The 15,029-nt window shown below is 38.4% G+C and overlaps 1 protein-coding gene across 6 annotated transcripts; it reads left to right on the top strand.

The window, feature by feature from the left end:
• The first annotated feature begins 5,015 nt into the window (after positions 1-5,015).
• LOC143461178 (uncharacterized) lies at positions 5,016-11,977 on the top strand. Of its 6 annotated transcripts, none has more exons than XM_076958999.1 (17): positions 5,016-6,311; positions 7,171-7,203; positions 7,625-7,676; positions 7,826-8,610; positions 8,695-8,786; positions 8,985-9,098; positions 9,270-9,422; positions 9,500-9,637; positions 9,722-9,807; positions 9,886-9,937; positions 10,143-10,268; positions 10,442-10,520; positions 10,638-10,767; positions 10,853-10,922; positions 10,986-11,105; positions 11,193-11,352; positions 11,487-11,977. In XM_076958999.1, the coding sequence occupies exons 2-17, from the start codon at positions 7,191-7,193 to the stop codon at positions 11,630-11,632; spliced, it is 2,316 nt and encodes a 771-aa protein (XP_076815114.1). In that variant the 5' UTR covers positions 5,016-6,311; positions 7,171-7,190; the 3' UTR covers positions 11,633-11,977. The 6 variants fall into 6 exon arrangements, with proteins under 6 accessions (XP_076815114.1, XP_076815113.1, XP_076815108.1 ...); XM_076958998.1 differs by having other exon boundaries at positions 8,946-9,098; positions 9,500-9,631; XM_076958993.1 differs by having other exon boundaries at positions 8,946-9,098.
• The last annotated feature ends 3,052 nt before the right edge of the window (positions 11,978-15,029 follow it).

Genomic DNA, 15,029 nt, shown 5'->3' with positions numbered 1-15,029 from the left:
TAGCCTTTGGCCACACAACGACAATTTGCCAGCTTCGAATCGTAGTTGAATGTGCTGATATGGCTTAAAAAGTTATGAAATAACGCCAAATAATGTAAGGTTATATCATAGACTTAACCGAAATGCTTAGGGCTAGTCACGTACAACTGATTTCGTAAAAATTTGCTTGAATCATGACCTCCCTGATTTGAAAACATTTCGGAAAACCAGCCAAGTCTATTGCTGGTCCGAAGTGTTAGCAATGTTACAGCCATGCCGTGCACTACAATGGTTGATAAAAGTTGCACACGTTTGCTGGCTGGTGCTAGACAACCATAATAACGACCAAATACAATGTTTGCTGCAAGTTAATTATTGCACATGTGAAATATGGAATACGTGTTTCAGTTGAGAAAGACGTCAAAGAACGTTCGCTCTTGTATCGAAAAGTAAATGTTTAGCGCTGTGCAACCAACCGTGCAATGGTGTTGCGAACACGTGTGTTTGTACGTGACAAAAGCAATCGATACGATGTTTTACAAATCCTGGTTTATGTTTCATAACACAGGTAATTCCAATCTTTGCTTAATTCATTTCAACAGGACAAAGCTTATTTGCAAATTCTATACCATTCTTTCTGTCACAACAATCATTGCCAATGTCATAATACCCAAGTGTTATAACCATGCGTGCCTCGATTGTGTACCATGATATTCTAGAAATCATGGATAACTCGCGTGTTTACGATTGTTTTTCCGCTGTTTACCCTGAGGAGAAGGATTGCGCAAGACGGTGCAACATTTTCACGATGACAAGAGAAAAAGGAAAACGTCACGACTCACAATTCGTGATAAGAGCGGCCGTGAAAAAGATGGCGGATAAGTAGAATGTTTGTGAGTGGTAATGAAGTGCCGTGGGCGGAGTTGCCGAGTGATATGCGTTGGCTGATGTAGATTGCACAAAATAAGTGAACGGTTTTTTCGTTCTATTTAGCTACCGCGATCATGTTCATGTGGTTGCTTAGTGCTAAATAATTTTTGCGGCGTATTTTATCCTATCATACCTCGCAAACAACAGTTTGTAGACTTTTAGGCTAAGATTAATCAAACTCATAGTTAATTTTTAACGGCAGCATGACTGCACACCTTGACTTCAAACAGTCTCAAAACCAGTTTTCTTTAATGAGATCAATGCCTTAAATTACGCCTTCATATTGAACGGGTAAGTGCCGTCACTTTGCATATTATGAAGATATGATTAAGTGCTCGATTGTGGTCCCGCCATCTTAAATCAAGACAAGTCGATAACAACCCGAGAAAGTAAAAATAAACCCGCCAATCTCAATCACATTATCCATGAATGACATATCCAGCTGTGGGCCATGCTAGCGAAGCCGGTCGTGTACATTTGCCCGTTGTTGTTTTTGTCTGGAACACACTGAATTGTTTTAAATAAAAAAGCGTATTAAGCATCTTGTAAATATCAGGTGGGGATATTTGAAGCGAAGTTACACTTTAACCGAGTACGAAATAACCTAAAAGCTAATTGAATCTTCGATACTTGGGAAGAGTGTTGAATAAGTCACAATACATAGGCAAACGAACGAAATCTTTTGCTGGTGAGTCGTTTAAGCGGAAAGGTTGTTAAAGTTTTTCTCAACATACTTCGTTGTTACTTAAAAACAAAAAGTCAACAGAAAAATCGATGGGGAATGACTAACCCATGGCAAGTCGACCAAAATTCGATTTTCGCTACGACGCGTTATCTAATTGGTTGGTTTATGTGTTCTTGTTAAAAACAAATGAGCTTACTATCGGTCTGTCATCATCGGTTTGAACATGTTCTACATTAAAAACCTTATTGAATGAATTCGTGTGCTTCATGCACTACTATTATACCTAAACGATCCGTATAACATGCCGCCATAATGGGATTAATGGTTTCCAAACCAGAACTATGATCCAATCGCGCTCATTATGACGTAGGTACTATTTTCTACCGTGACGTAATGCACTGTAATATAACGGTCGTTCAGCCTATATTGGTTTATTGGGTCTCGCAGTTCCCAAATTTTCCCGTTGGGCAATAACTTGTATTGTGTTGTAACCTATTGTGGTTTTCTGTGATAATCTGTGCTACTTATTTTTGGCTGGCCAAACCTCATATATCAACACCAAACAATATGACACGACAATAACATGAGATCAGTGTAAGGCCTTATAGCTGGAGTTAAATTTTAATTGAGGCAAACATGTCAAGTACGTCCCGGGTTGAGTTAAGTATGTTGTTAAATGTAGTTTAGCACTTCAAATGTTTTGAGCCAGAATTTCAGAAAATTTACGCACGCAAATGCCTAATTTGCTTCAAAGTTGCTACAGCCTAGCAATGCATACCTAGTTACAGCAAAATTGCGAACCCTGGACGTGTTGCTGTGGTTTTAATGCGATCAGTGAAACTACGGAGTCACAAAACGCTATCTTTCTACAAAAATAACCACGAAGAGCATGATCACAGCAATGCATTTCCATTTTAACAACCTGGTTTCGCGTTCTTCTCTCGGGGATGGTGGGTCTATTTGTTGCTCCTACACACTTCATAAAAACAACAGGATTTCATTGATAGTTTAAGTATTTTAAAACAACATCAATGCACTATTGCGCAAGTGCACAGGAAGCATGACGGTAAAATAAGCCTATATAGAGTAAACGTTTTAATACACAAAATGCCAACTAGGATACATAATTCATGCGTAGCTTTCGCTTGTAACAGCAGTCGACGCCTTACCGTGGGGCCAGCCTTATGACAAAATAATGTTTTCGCTGCTACTTATGTGAAGTATGACACAACAAACATATCTGTGATAAAGACCGGCTTCACTGGCGGTTATTGTTACAATATGAGCGAGGACGATGGATAACTTGTTATGCTTCTGACTCGGTGGTATGAGTTCTCATTCCTCAAACGGCGTGATAATGCTGTTAGTCGCTTAAATTCTGTCTATGCATGTTACTAAACGATAAAGTTCCCATTTTATTTATTACACTATGTAACAAAAAAAATTTTTTTCTTTGTCCTTGGCAAATAATTGCTATTTTCTGTTTGCTTTTACCGAAAATACATGAAAAATCTTTATGATACCACCGTAACTTTGGATTTGTGTTTCTACGACTAGTTTAAAATTTTTGCTACTTCTCATGAAAATGAGCATGTTGATTAGATTGGTATTTTAAGGTATTTAGATTGGTTTTAGTTTTATTAAGGTGATTAAGGTATTTTAATGTTTTAGCAAGGTAGTGTGACTGATTGTGTTGATAGTTTTTAGCAGATGTATTTTCTTATTGAATCTTTACTGGTTTTGTTAGTTTTATCGCAATTGTTAAAAGTGTGCTATGGTTAGCCATGGTTGCAAGTACTCAGCTCAGTACTCAGATTCCTTCTGCTTTGTGTGTGGTGAGTTCTTTGCAAAAAAGCACTGTCTGGAGAGTTGCAGCCGTGCGACAGAAGCCTATCATGCATATTTTGGCATGCCAGTCGGTGATCAAGATAAACGTTGGGCACCAAACTTCATATGTGAATACTGCTGCTCGTACTCTAGAAGGTTGGTTTAGAGGAGAGAAAAGAGCATTGCGTTTTGCTATCCCCTGTGTCTGACGTGAGCCCACAAACCATCTCACAGACTGCTACTTCTGTATGGTGGACCCAAGCAAATGACGGAAAGGAAAGAATGCACCTTCTATCAAGTACCCTGACATTCCGTCATCTATTGCACCTGTACCCCATAACATGACTGACATGCCTCTGTCACAACCACCCTTGAGCGATAAACATTTCATAGCACATGCAAGCTCTACAGATTCTGAAACAGATGAATCATCTGTTGCTTGTCTCCAACGCCGAGTTGCTGGTGAAAGGTGGCCCTACAACCCCAACCAAGAAGATATTAACGATCTTGTCAGCGAACTGTCATTGACAAAGTCGAATGCTGAGCTGCTCATTTCCAGACTAAAGCAATGGTACTTACTGGATGACAGTGTTCGAATTACTCGACATCGCGGCTTCTCAGTGTTCTTCACGTTTAAAGATGATTTATGCTACTGCCATGATATAAAAAGTGAAGCATTCAAACACATTCAAGAGCAGTTTCCAAAATTGCAAAAACCAAAGCTAGAGTATTTGTGGGACCTGAAGTGAAGCGACTGATAAATTCCATCAATTTTCCAGAGATGCTGTCTGAGGTTGAACGGAGAGCTTGGACTTCTTTCGTTTCTGTAGTTAACGGGTTCCTGGGCAACCACAAGACAGAGAATTACATGGAACTTGTCGATGAACTTGTGGATGCGTATTGGAAGATGGGATGCAGGATGTCGCTGAAACTACACGTACTACATGCTTATCTTGATAAATTTAAGGATAACATGGGGGACTACTCAGAAAAACAGGGTGAAAGATTTCATCAAGATATCAGGTATTTTGAGGAACGCTATCAAGGACAGTACAACGAAAATATGATGGGGGACTATATATGGAACCTTTTACGTGAAAGTGAACTCACATATCGTCGCCAATCTCGAAAAAATGTTTCTTTGTGATTAAGTTATAAGTTTTGAGTGCTTTAAGTGACAGCGTAGGTTTGCTCTGTAACAGTTTTGAATAAATACCTATAGCACCAGGACTTAAGGCTTTTGTCTCGTGTTTGTGTAGCAAAATCGCCTTGCATACGTGTGTTTTTCTTCTTTATGTAATTTTTTAGAAATAGATTCTGGAAACAACATTTTCCGTTATTATTTCATTATGACAAAGCCAACAACAACAACTAAAATTAGATTTAACTCCGTTCTATTGATTCAAAAAAATATAGTGGGAGCAAAGGCATTAAAAAAACAAAACTAGTCTAAAAATTCCAATAAATTGATCTCATAAAGTCAGAACCAAAGTTTGAACTTTTTGAATGCTCATTTTTATTGATTTAGACCATACTAAATCAGAAAATAATAGTTTTAACCCATGGACAAATTTTGTGTTACATGGTGTTATCAGACATAAAGGCTTAATTCCGGCAAATCTTACTGAATGTTACATAGCGCAGTAGTAACCAGTGAAATCTATAACGTAAAGTGAAGATTGAAAACATTACAACAGTATATATATGGCACATCAGTTCAATCGAGGAAATTATCTGAACGTCATTAAGGAGAATTCAAGTCCGTCCAACAACTGAATTGCAAGATCAGTGCAAAATAAACTTTTGTACTGATCTTTCGCGGGTGAGTTCAAAGATCGATGGTAACTGCTTTGAGTCCGTTGGCTTCACGCTTGGGTGGCTCTAGCTGGTTTATGATGGACCTCGCTTGAGTTGATTTTTCAGTAAAGATTTGTGTCAGCCATTTGCGTATGGGCAAGTCGTCCGGTTGTCGAGTGACATTTGGCTTCAATCTTGGTCATTCAAACTACTTAATTGAGCTCGCTTCTGTCTTCATACCGTGATTATGCGGTCGCTTCAAGTCTTTACAAAACGCTTTTATTCCAATTTAGTACAAGGACTGTTTCCATCGAACGTTCAAAATTGCGACCCAATATTGCTTCACTGAATACCTGGCTACATTAATGTTTACCAAGTCGCTCTGCTAACGTCGTTATTGACTAAATTTTTTTGTCAAACGCCAATCAAGGACCAACTAAAGCAGCAGAGACACAATTGACTTCAGCTTAGATACTTGACACCATAGATTGCGCGTTTGGAAATTTGTTGCATTCCTCAAGTAGTTTGAAGATGACTAATCAAGTCGATGTATTACGCACAATCCTAATTCGGCGGTTTACTCTTCAATGGTTGTGGCAGGGAGGCCTACATTTTTGTGAAGGTGCAACCCGTCTTTAATGTTTGGGGGGTGTTTGAAGGAATATTTTCATATTCGGACGTTTATTGCAGTTTTTTACGTCAGCACAACCTCAACCCCAACTAATTTGCAAATATGAGCCGGATTTCATTGCTAAGCTTTGGGTTGGCTGTTTTGAGAGACAATGCAGACGTAATTTATTTGATGGCGTTGACGTCATCGAATTCGAGAGAGGCTTTGCCTTTTTCTTACGTTTTCATGAACTGTGGCCTGATTGGTCGTTGACCATCATTGGCGCGCTTTGTGAAGAGGATTTCGTGATTTCGTGAGTCGCGTGAAAGAAAACCCACAAATGAGATGTTTGCCGTGGACCTTAAACTCTCGTTATATGGTATGGGGCAATGTGCGCTGTGGACTGTAGTGGACAAGCTTACTGCGGTGGTCAGGCGTATTGTGATTACAGCTTTTGTGCGCAGCAACAAGAACAGAAGACTGGTAAGTGTAGTTTGCATGGTTACCATGATATGGCGGGCTTTCTTCATATAAAAAGTGTACGAGGTCAGCAGATTTTATGTGAAGTTATTCTACAAGAGAGACAAGACCGGAAGTCTTTTGAGTGCATCAGTGGTGTTGGTGACTTTGAATAAAGAAGTCGTGTTAGATCGACTAGAGTGGTTTTTAGCAGCAAACGACAAGGTAAAATGCATTGATAGGACTTTGTAGTTTTAGAGTTGCCAGTCGAGGTTCTGGGCTTACAGGGTACAACTAACAGCAAGGGCTGGTAAAAGAATGCAGACTGCTAGTTAATTGGTACCGATAATGTGTTTTGCGCACGGCACTTGTGACATGTGTAATTATTTACTTTTCGGTAGCGTCGCATGGTTAATGTATAAAGCCTAGTTGCTTACAATTGTAACGCATGACTGATTTAGTCATATCATGTGAAGTGTAGTGGTAGCCAGGGCAACTGGCTATGCAGAAAGTAAGTCAATAAGTTAATTTTCATTTTTTACTGATGATTCAGTGTCATTATGAGATCAGAACATGTTTAAAGCTAGTAATTATGAGCATTTCATTTGAAAGCGTAGCCCACGTGCCACAAATGATTGAAGTGTTTTGCACTTTTGTTTTGCATGACCTCATTTCGTTTAAGCGACTATAAATGCCAATTTACAATGTAATCAATTAGTTAACTCTGCGTAACTTGGTGTTAATTGGTTGATTCATTGCACATGCTAAAGGTAACATGTGGATTAGTTGCAATTTCACCAATCTGCCTTGCTCAGTTGTGTCAGTAATTTTTCATTTTATTTGTACATAACTAAGTTGTTAATTTATTGAATTTTTGTTTTAGTTTGTATGAAGTTGTAAAGAATGCCGAAGAGAGGTGAGTGGAGTCATGATTATTACACACAGTGTTGTAATGAATAAAAAATTACAATTGTTCAGAAAAAATATCAACCAGACTAGTTAGTATACAGTTATGACCTTATAGCAACCAATTTAACGCAACATATGACGTGTTGTCAAAATAGTTTTTATGTTGAAAGGTCTTGACTTGACTTACAATTTAAATTGACTCGAGTCAGAAAAAAATGACTTGGCTACAACCCTGATAACACATCTCAATATTTGTTACTGTTTTTGTTATTTTTGATTCATTTTTGACAGAGGGACTTGTCCCTTGATGTTGAAGTTGAGTACATGTATGCAAGGAAAGGCAGTAAAAATGTTTTATGCGCTCATAGTGAATAAATAAAATGGTCTGTTCGACTTGGTATGATTCAGTTTTTTTATGTATTGTATAGATCCGAGGTTACATCTTAAAAATATACAAGAAGACTACCCCATCACGTCGATGTGAGTGAACAGAGTTTTGACTATGAGTAATACTCAAGTGTTAAGTGCGTGCATGCTTAGTTAGTTGGCAAAATAAGATTACTAAAGTGATCAATAGGTGCTTAAGAGTTTTGGCTACGGTACAGTAAAAGTTCCTTTTATGTTCACAGTCTGTTTAATACCTTGCGTGTCGACACCAACACCTTGAAAATGATACATCACGAAGAAAGCAACAATGGTGATGACATGTGCAGGTTAAAACAAACAGCAAGGAAGTCAACTTACTCCAAGTTAAAACCGGATGAAACGTGTTCATTAAATAGCACCCCCGACCACTCCAAAAAGCCATCGATGTTATCAAATCCAGCTGAAGTAAAGCATAAAACGCCTTCCTTTACAACATCCAGTACATTACTACCAGACAATAAACTGGTAATTTTCACTAAAAAAAATGGGCCAGTGCAATGCAAGGCAAATGATTCTGATATCAATAGTGAAATATCTGAAGAAAACAAGAATTTAACAGCGCCACATCAGAAAAATGAGAAGTTAAAGGTGACAAGTTCATCAACAGCATCAACCGTGGGAGAAGCAAAAGAAAATTTATTAACTAACTGCATAGTTGATAAACCACCTATTAAACTCATTGTATCAACCGTAAATGGGAACACCTCAGTGCAAACCAGTATTGGTGTTGGAATCCCAGAGGAGAAATCAAATACAAGCACTGTGTCAGACCTAGCAGAAAATGAAGCAAAAGTGCAGATAAAAACTGAGCTCACCAGCAATGACAAAGTTTGTTCTGACAAACCAAAAGTATTCCCTCTTAAAATTATTCAAAATGGAAAACAGGACATGAAAACTGTGCCCAGTTCCAAGAAAATCGCTTCAAAATTGAGTATAGAAAAAGTCGTACAAAATTTAAATTTGAAACAAAGTAAACCGACAGACTCAGGTAAGTAGAGCATGATGGAAACTATATATTGTTTCACTGGTAGCAGATATTTTGTTAGAACATGTCGTTATTTTTCTGTTTTAGTTTCCTCCAAAAAGCCAGATTTAAAGAGAACTTCCAGCACAAATCTTAGCGATGAATCGACAACAAATAAAAAGCCAAAATGTGAGACTAAGGTAGGTGACTTACTCTATAATAACCACAACCAACATAGAATTTTAGAGACTGCATTCAGGCTGTGTGACGTGTTGACTTGTTCATGCCACTGGTTATGTCATGCTGTTGCTTGCTTTGTTGGGGTGGTAAGGAGTTACACTTTTGATTGTTGAATATAGGACACGGAATGCATTTCTAATCACTCGTCATTAAACCAGGTTCATGACTTGATGGACAACAAACAAACGTTAGACCTGAAGAAAATAAAAACAAACTCATGTGAATCCCAGAAATGTTTCGAGTTTAATGACATAAAACCAGAATGGGATAAGGTGATTTACTCATTTGCTGTGCTTCCAAATATCTGTGAAAATTTCTGTTTTAAGCAAAGTCCTTTTGTTTTGTGGTAGTTCAATGCTCTCCACAAGTAAATGATTAATTATACTTGTAAGCAATTTTTGTTTCCAAGGCTGTGACTAATAATTAAGGACTTTCACCCTCAGCTTATAAGGCAACTGGTTGATAAAGAGAAGGTTGATCTGCAATTAAAGCTGAGTAAAAAGAACGAAGATTACAACAGAATGAAGGAAAAATGTGAGGGTGTGGAGAGAAACTTTCAAAGTTGGATTGAATTTGCTAACAAACTACAAGCTAGGGTTAGTGAATAACATGCCATAATGTTACAGACATGAAGTGAAAAAGTTAATAATCGCTCATGTTTCATTCGTGGCAGATTAAAAAGATAGCATATGCCTTGCACAAGCAGCAAGAGATTGTGAAAATTCTTGAAACAAAGTCAGAAATCGAAAGGACGAGTGTGGCCACCCAAACTGATCCTATGCAGCAACCACAAGACATGACAAAGGTCAAGGTGATTGCAACCATTTAAAGGCGGATTGTGATGTGCTATGTTCTTGTCTAAACATCTGATTTTCAAAGTAATTTTATGCTACAGAGTTCCTCGGTAGCACAGAAGCCTGTTAATGAAGTCACAAATGACTGCAAACAGCCAAATACAAAGAATAATCCGCCATTACTCAGGTTAGCTACTGACTAATTATTTTCCTTTTTCTTAGAAAGATACATTTATAATATTTAACCCAGATGATCATTTTTTAGGCCAAAGCCTACACTGATAGCTCCGAAGCCAAACTTGAATTTGAGCCAAATGGTTGGTATTATATAACTGATTTGTTAACCGTTCTGTACTTTGCATTGGCTATACAGTAACCAGTTAGAAACTCATAACACGATTAAAACATCCGTATCAGTTTATTTTATGATCTACCTTCTGCGTTTACATTTTCGATAATCTTTAGTCAAAGTTTTTTTTATAACCCTTAATGCTGATACATCACCAACTGAATATTTTCTAGACACCAAACCACTCCTCAGTATCAAAGAAAGTTGTTCCCAATGATTTCATAGACCTGACAGATGACAGTGAACTTGAACCCAAACGCACCATCAGTCAGCCAATGAATTCCTCCCAGAAAAAACAGGCGAGCGAAAAATATTTGTAAGAATTGTTTCAAAATCTCTTCCCTGAAGTTGAAGCAAGTTTACTATATGTTGTTGTGATCACTGTGACATGCCACAGTATAACTCTGTGAATGTGGATTGGCACGATACTCTTTTCTACTTTTTGTTATGTTCATTTGTATATATTTTTTAGAGCATGGACGAAAAGCTTGCAAGGATTTTGCAGCCCAGTGTGGGGCATCGGAGCGCAGCTGTCCCCCCTTCTGGAGGCGGTAAGTAGAAAAGTTTGTTAGAAATTGTGGCCTACTGTTTCCGTACGCTCGTTTAATCAAAACAATTAACTTACAGTATGGGATGAATAAATAATCAGTTGCTTTCGCATGTTACAGGCGGTGCTACAACATTTGTCACAAACAGCAATTCATACAAAAATAGTTTGGTGACCCCAGTAAAGAAAACACCCCCGACCCACCTCGTGCAAACCGCCCAACTTATACAAAATAACAGCAACGTGTACAGGTGCTTATTCTGTGGCACTTCTGTGAAAATGAATGAATATAACAATGTTCGTAGAAATGGAGCAGTTTTGTATTTATATTTTCAGGACTCCTAATAATAAGCCGCCTGTGAGGCCGAAACCAACACCCAAAGAGCATCTGCTACATACTGCAACAGTGAGTAAAGAACCCCGAAAGCTTTGCGATTAGATATTAGATAGTGACAAACTGCGTTTTTAGGTCCGTAAAAAACCGCCACCCTACCCACCTCTTCCCATGTCCACTGCACCGCCTTGTACAATAAGGTTGCCCAGCAACGCACGTGGGCCCCCGCCTGAGTTGATGCTCGGTATTAAGAAGGTAATTAACTAATTATTAGTCGAAGCTCATCGCTGTCTTTGTCGTTCTTTCCGCTGCTAGAGTAACCTTGGTGCGTGTTTTTTGCAGAATGATGGAAAAAGTGGTGTCGCGTCTAATGGTGGTATTGTGTTGTCTTGGAGCAACACGAATCCCACACCACCTCATGCGGAGGTGGTCGGTTATGAGTTATTCGCGTTCCAGGACAACCCGCACAGCGTTCATAAAAACTGGCGCAAGATAGGAGATGGTTAGTGGCCGTGACTTTGTGATTTTTTTCATTTTATCTTTGTGACGTTTCTTTCGGGAAAGCTCACAACACTCTCTGTACTCTTATGCCTGTTTTAAAGTGAAAAAAATTAATAAAACCCGTTTTTGATCCAGATTGCATCGCAGCTATGGACCTGCCTATGGCCTGTACGCTTACTCAGTTCACTTCTGGCTGTATCTACTATTTCGCCGTCAGGGGCAAGGACATATACGGGCGTTACGGTCAATTTAGTAAACCCTGCAGTAATGCAAACTTGTGACATCGCGATTTTTACCTACTCGAGTACTTCATTGAACTGCTGCTAGCTTTGCCAGTGTGATTGTGTTCGTCGAAAAGTGCGTGCTTTGGCTGTAATTGTTGCTTTTAAATTGTGCCTATTATTGTCTTTGTAGCCTTGCAACTATAAAATGTTGTTGAAGACGAATTTGCGTTTTTAGTTTCAACGTCGCTGTTTACACTTCTTTTATAATTGATGTTTTTTTTCTTTTATTTGGCAATAAACCCCCGTCTTTTCGTAAGCGAGGGGTCATAATGCGCCCAATACATTTTATTTTTGTGAGCTTTATTATCTTTACTAAACTCATTTCTTTGTCGACCTTTGCAAGCACGTGTTTATGGTGAGCGGAGTTTGACTCGAGTTGAGTAGATCTCCATCTGGCACTCAAGGGAACGGGTCGACTGACTTCTTTGAGTCAACAAACAAACAAATGAATTGTCATTCATTTTGATTTCCTACGACTTTAACGTCATGAAGTGATTGTGAACGTGTGAAAACAACAGCAGGTCACTTAAAAATTTTATTACGTTGTTGTTGTTCAAGTCGGAATCTTTTGGCAAATAAGACAAGTCAGTCGCTATCAGAAGTCCAACCACACAAAAAGCAGAAAATATCGTTTCTGGAAAAGTTAACAATTTTTTAAAAATTGTTTGTTGGATCATGATGTGTTTGGACAAAAGAAAGAAAAATCAAATGCCGAAACCTAAACAACAAGAATCAACACGAATTAGGTCTTTGCAAGAAGTGGCTCGAACCAAGTCCCTGACTAGAGTCATTACAGCTCTGGTTTGTTGAGTTACACTGTTTTTGCCCGAACTAAGTTATAACAACGAGCTGACTATTTAGATTTACTTACCAAAATCTGATGATCTTATACATTTATGTGAATAATAAGGAAGTCTGCACTAATTATTAACAAAAATTGCATTGCATATTTCGTCCCTAATTGGAGAGTAAAAGTAAAATTTCAACTTATATCGCGACAAAAGCATCTGTGATAATAAGGGGATATTATAGGGCACAGATCGAATGCAGTGTAGAATTCTTGTTTTCGGAAATCTGCTTTGCGAAGCATTGCATTGCATACCTATGACTTCCTGTTTTCCGTTTTAAGTCGTGACATAAATGTCGTGCCTGCCTATCCTGCGTGAATTATTGACAGGACGTCTTTATGCTGTTGCTGTGCCAATGTTTTGTTTAATGTAATTCTTCAAAGAAACTTCAATATAATCAATATATAAAGTTGTCATTCCTGTGAAACCATTGTTGAATTCAATTTGAAGAAGTTCAGTGTCAAGATAGACAACTTTATTGTCATCTTCACAAGCCAACAAGGACTTTGGTCACATATTATAGCAGTGGAAAACAAGTCATTATAATATTGATCACTGCTAATTGAAACTAGTCTTCAGACTATAAGCCGTCAAGGTGAACAATTAAATCTGTGGGTGAGAAAAGCAGACAACGACCTCATGAGACTCATATATCATCACCCGCAATAAACATTTTAACAAATACTTATTGTAGTGAAGTGGGTTAACCTCTCAAGTTCAGGTGCCATATACCCACTTTCCATTACACATCTTTCACGCAATTAATTTATACCACCAGAAAGAGGCTTACAATATGCAAAGGTGTTACGTAGATGGCTGATAAATATAACCACAAGAAAAGAACTACTGTTCTGAAGCAAAATGACGAATTAAGTATGCTACATGAATGTAATCTTTTTCTCATATCTGTATTCCTAACAGGTGGGGTCACCATTGCACACTCCATTTCTCCACTTAATTCTTTTTGTGGTATTTTCTTTTCCAAATACTTTTACTGCCGTGTTTTCCGATCAATCGTTCCATCTTCTCTTTGGTCTCCATTCTTTACGCTTTCCTTCTTCAAGATGTCTGATCTAATCTTTCTTCCGACGCAGTAATCTTCATCGCTATCGATCTATTTTCATTTGGCTATATTTTCAATCATCTGAACCACGTTTCCCTCATGTCTTTTCGTGTATATTTTCGATTTCGACCTTCCCTCTGCTTTATCATTTTTTAATCTGTCTGTCCTTGTCAAACCCAATGGTCATCTCAACATTTTCATCGCTGTCACCTGCATATCTTGCTCTCTTGTAGACTGTTCTTGTCACCACCACTGCTTCCATTCCGCAAAAAATAACTGGCCTTATCGTTGACATATACATCTTCCCATTCAATTTCTTTTGCACTTTCTTGTCGCACATAATCCAAACTTTACCTCAAAGTCTTCAGTGTCTTTCGATGCACATTTCACCCACGACTTACTCCCGACGAACATGTCCTAAATGAGGCCAACTAGTAACGACGTATCAAGTTCGTTCTCTCACCATCTTTACATGTTGCAGCGAGATTTCATACTCTTTTGCTCTGTCGGTCTGATCGCTTTATGTTGTCCATCTTTACTTCCTAGACCGTTGGTACAGGTCTTTAAATGCTACACTCTTTGCTGTTGTCATCGCTCGCTTTGTGTCAATGTTTGCTTTCTTATATGCGTGAAAGGTGTTTAAAGTAAATGAAACAATACGTAAAATACAAATCAGGGGCAGGGCTTTGGAGCAGGCGTAAATGTTAAATTGTTCCAGCTCCAGCTCCGGAGCTCCCTTTTATCATAAATTAGCTCCATCTCCAGCTCCGGAGCTCATTGATACCACTGCTCCGGCTCCATTACATCAAAAACTGAGGTTTAAGGATGAACGCTCAATTTGGAATATCTAGCTCATTGGGTCATTCAGTATTCAGTACCATCAGTTGCAGCTATGAACATGTGACTGCTCTGCTGTCAAATCCTCAGCAACGTGGTTAGTTAGAAAAAATGACACCAAAGAGGCAACAATTCTTAATTTTGCGAAAGGTTGCTGTTAAATTATGTGAATTCAGCCAATAGTAGTAGCATAGCATCTTATGAAATACATCGGAGCCGAAACTATTTTTCAAACAACTGGCTTCAGCTCCTGCTCTATTTGAATTTCACATAGAGCTCCGGCTCCGGCTCCGGCTCCAGCTCCAGCTCCAGCTCCGTTGAAAATGCACGGCTCCAGGGTTCCAGCTTCTTGCTCCGGCTCCAAAGCCCTGATCAGTAGTTGAAATGGAAAGTCATCTACGATACAGTAAGATCTGCACAATGCCATAGTGCTGTTACATTATAACAGAGTTTATAAACAAACTGAGTTGAAACCTGAATCCTGGTCTTGTTTCGCTTGACTTCACCCGATTTTGAACGTCATGCATCACTTAATATTTGTTGTTTAGCTCCTCATGTGGCTAAGCCAAATCAGAGTTAAATTTTTTTTAAGAAAAGCCGCTAATTTCAATAAAAAAAAATTCTAAATAAAAAAAAGGACAATTGA

This window comes from Clavelina lepadiformis, chromosome 5 (assembly GCF_947623445.1).
Source record: "Clavelina lepadiformis chromosome 5, kaClaLepa1.1, whole genome shotgun sequence".
NCBI classification, from domain to species: Eukaryota; Metazoa; Chordata; class Ascidiacea; order Aplousobranchia; family Clavelinidae; genus Clavelina; species Clavelina lepadiformis.
This window is presented reverse-complemented; position numbering and strand designations above follow the sequence as displayed.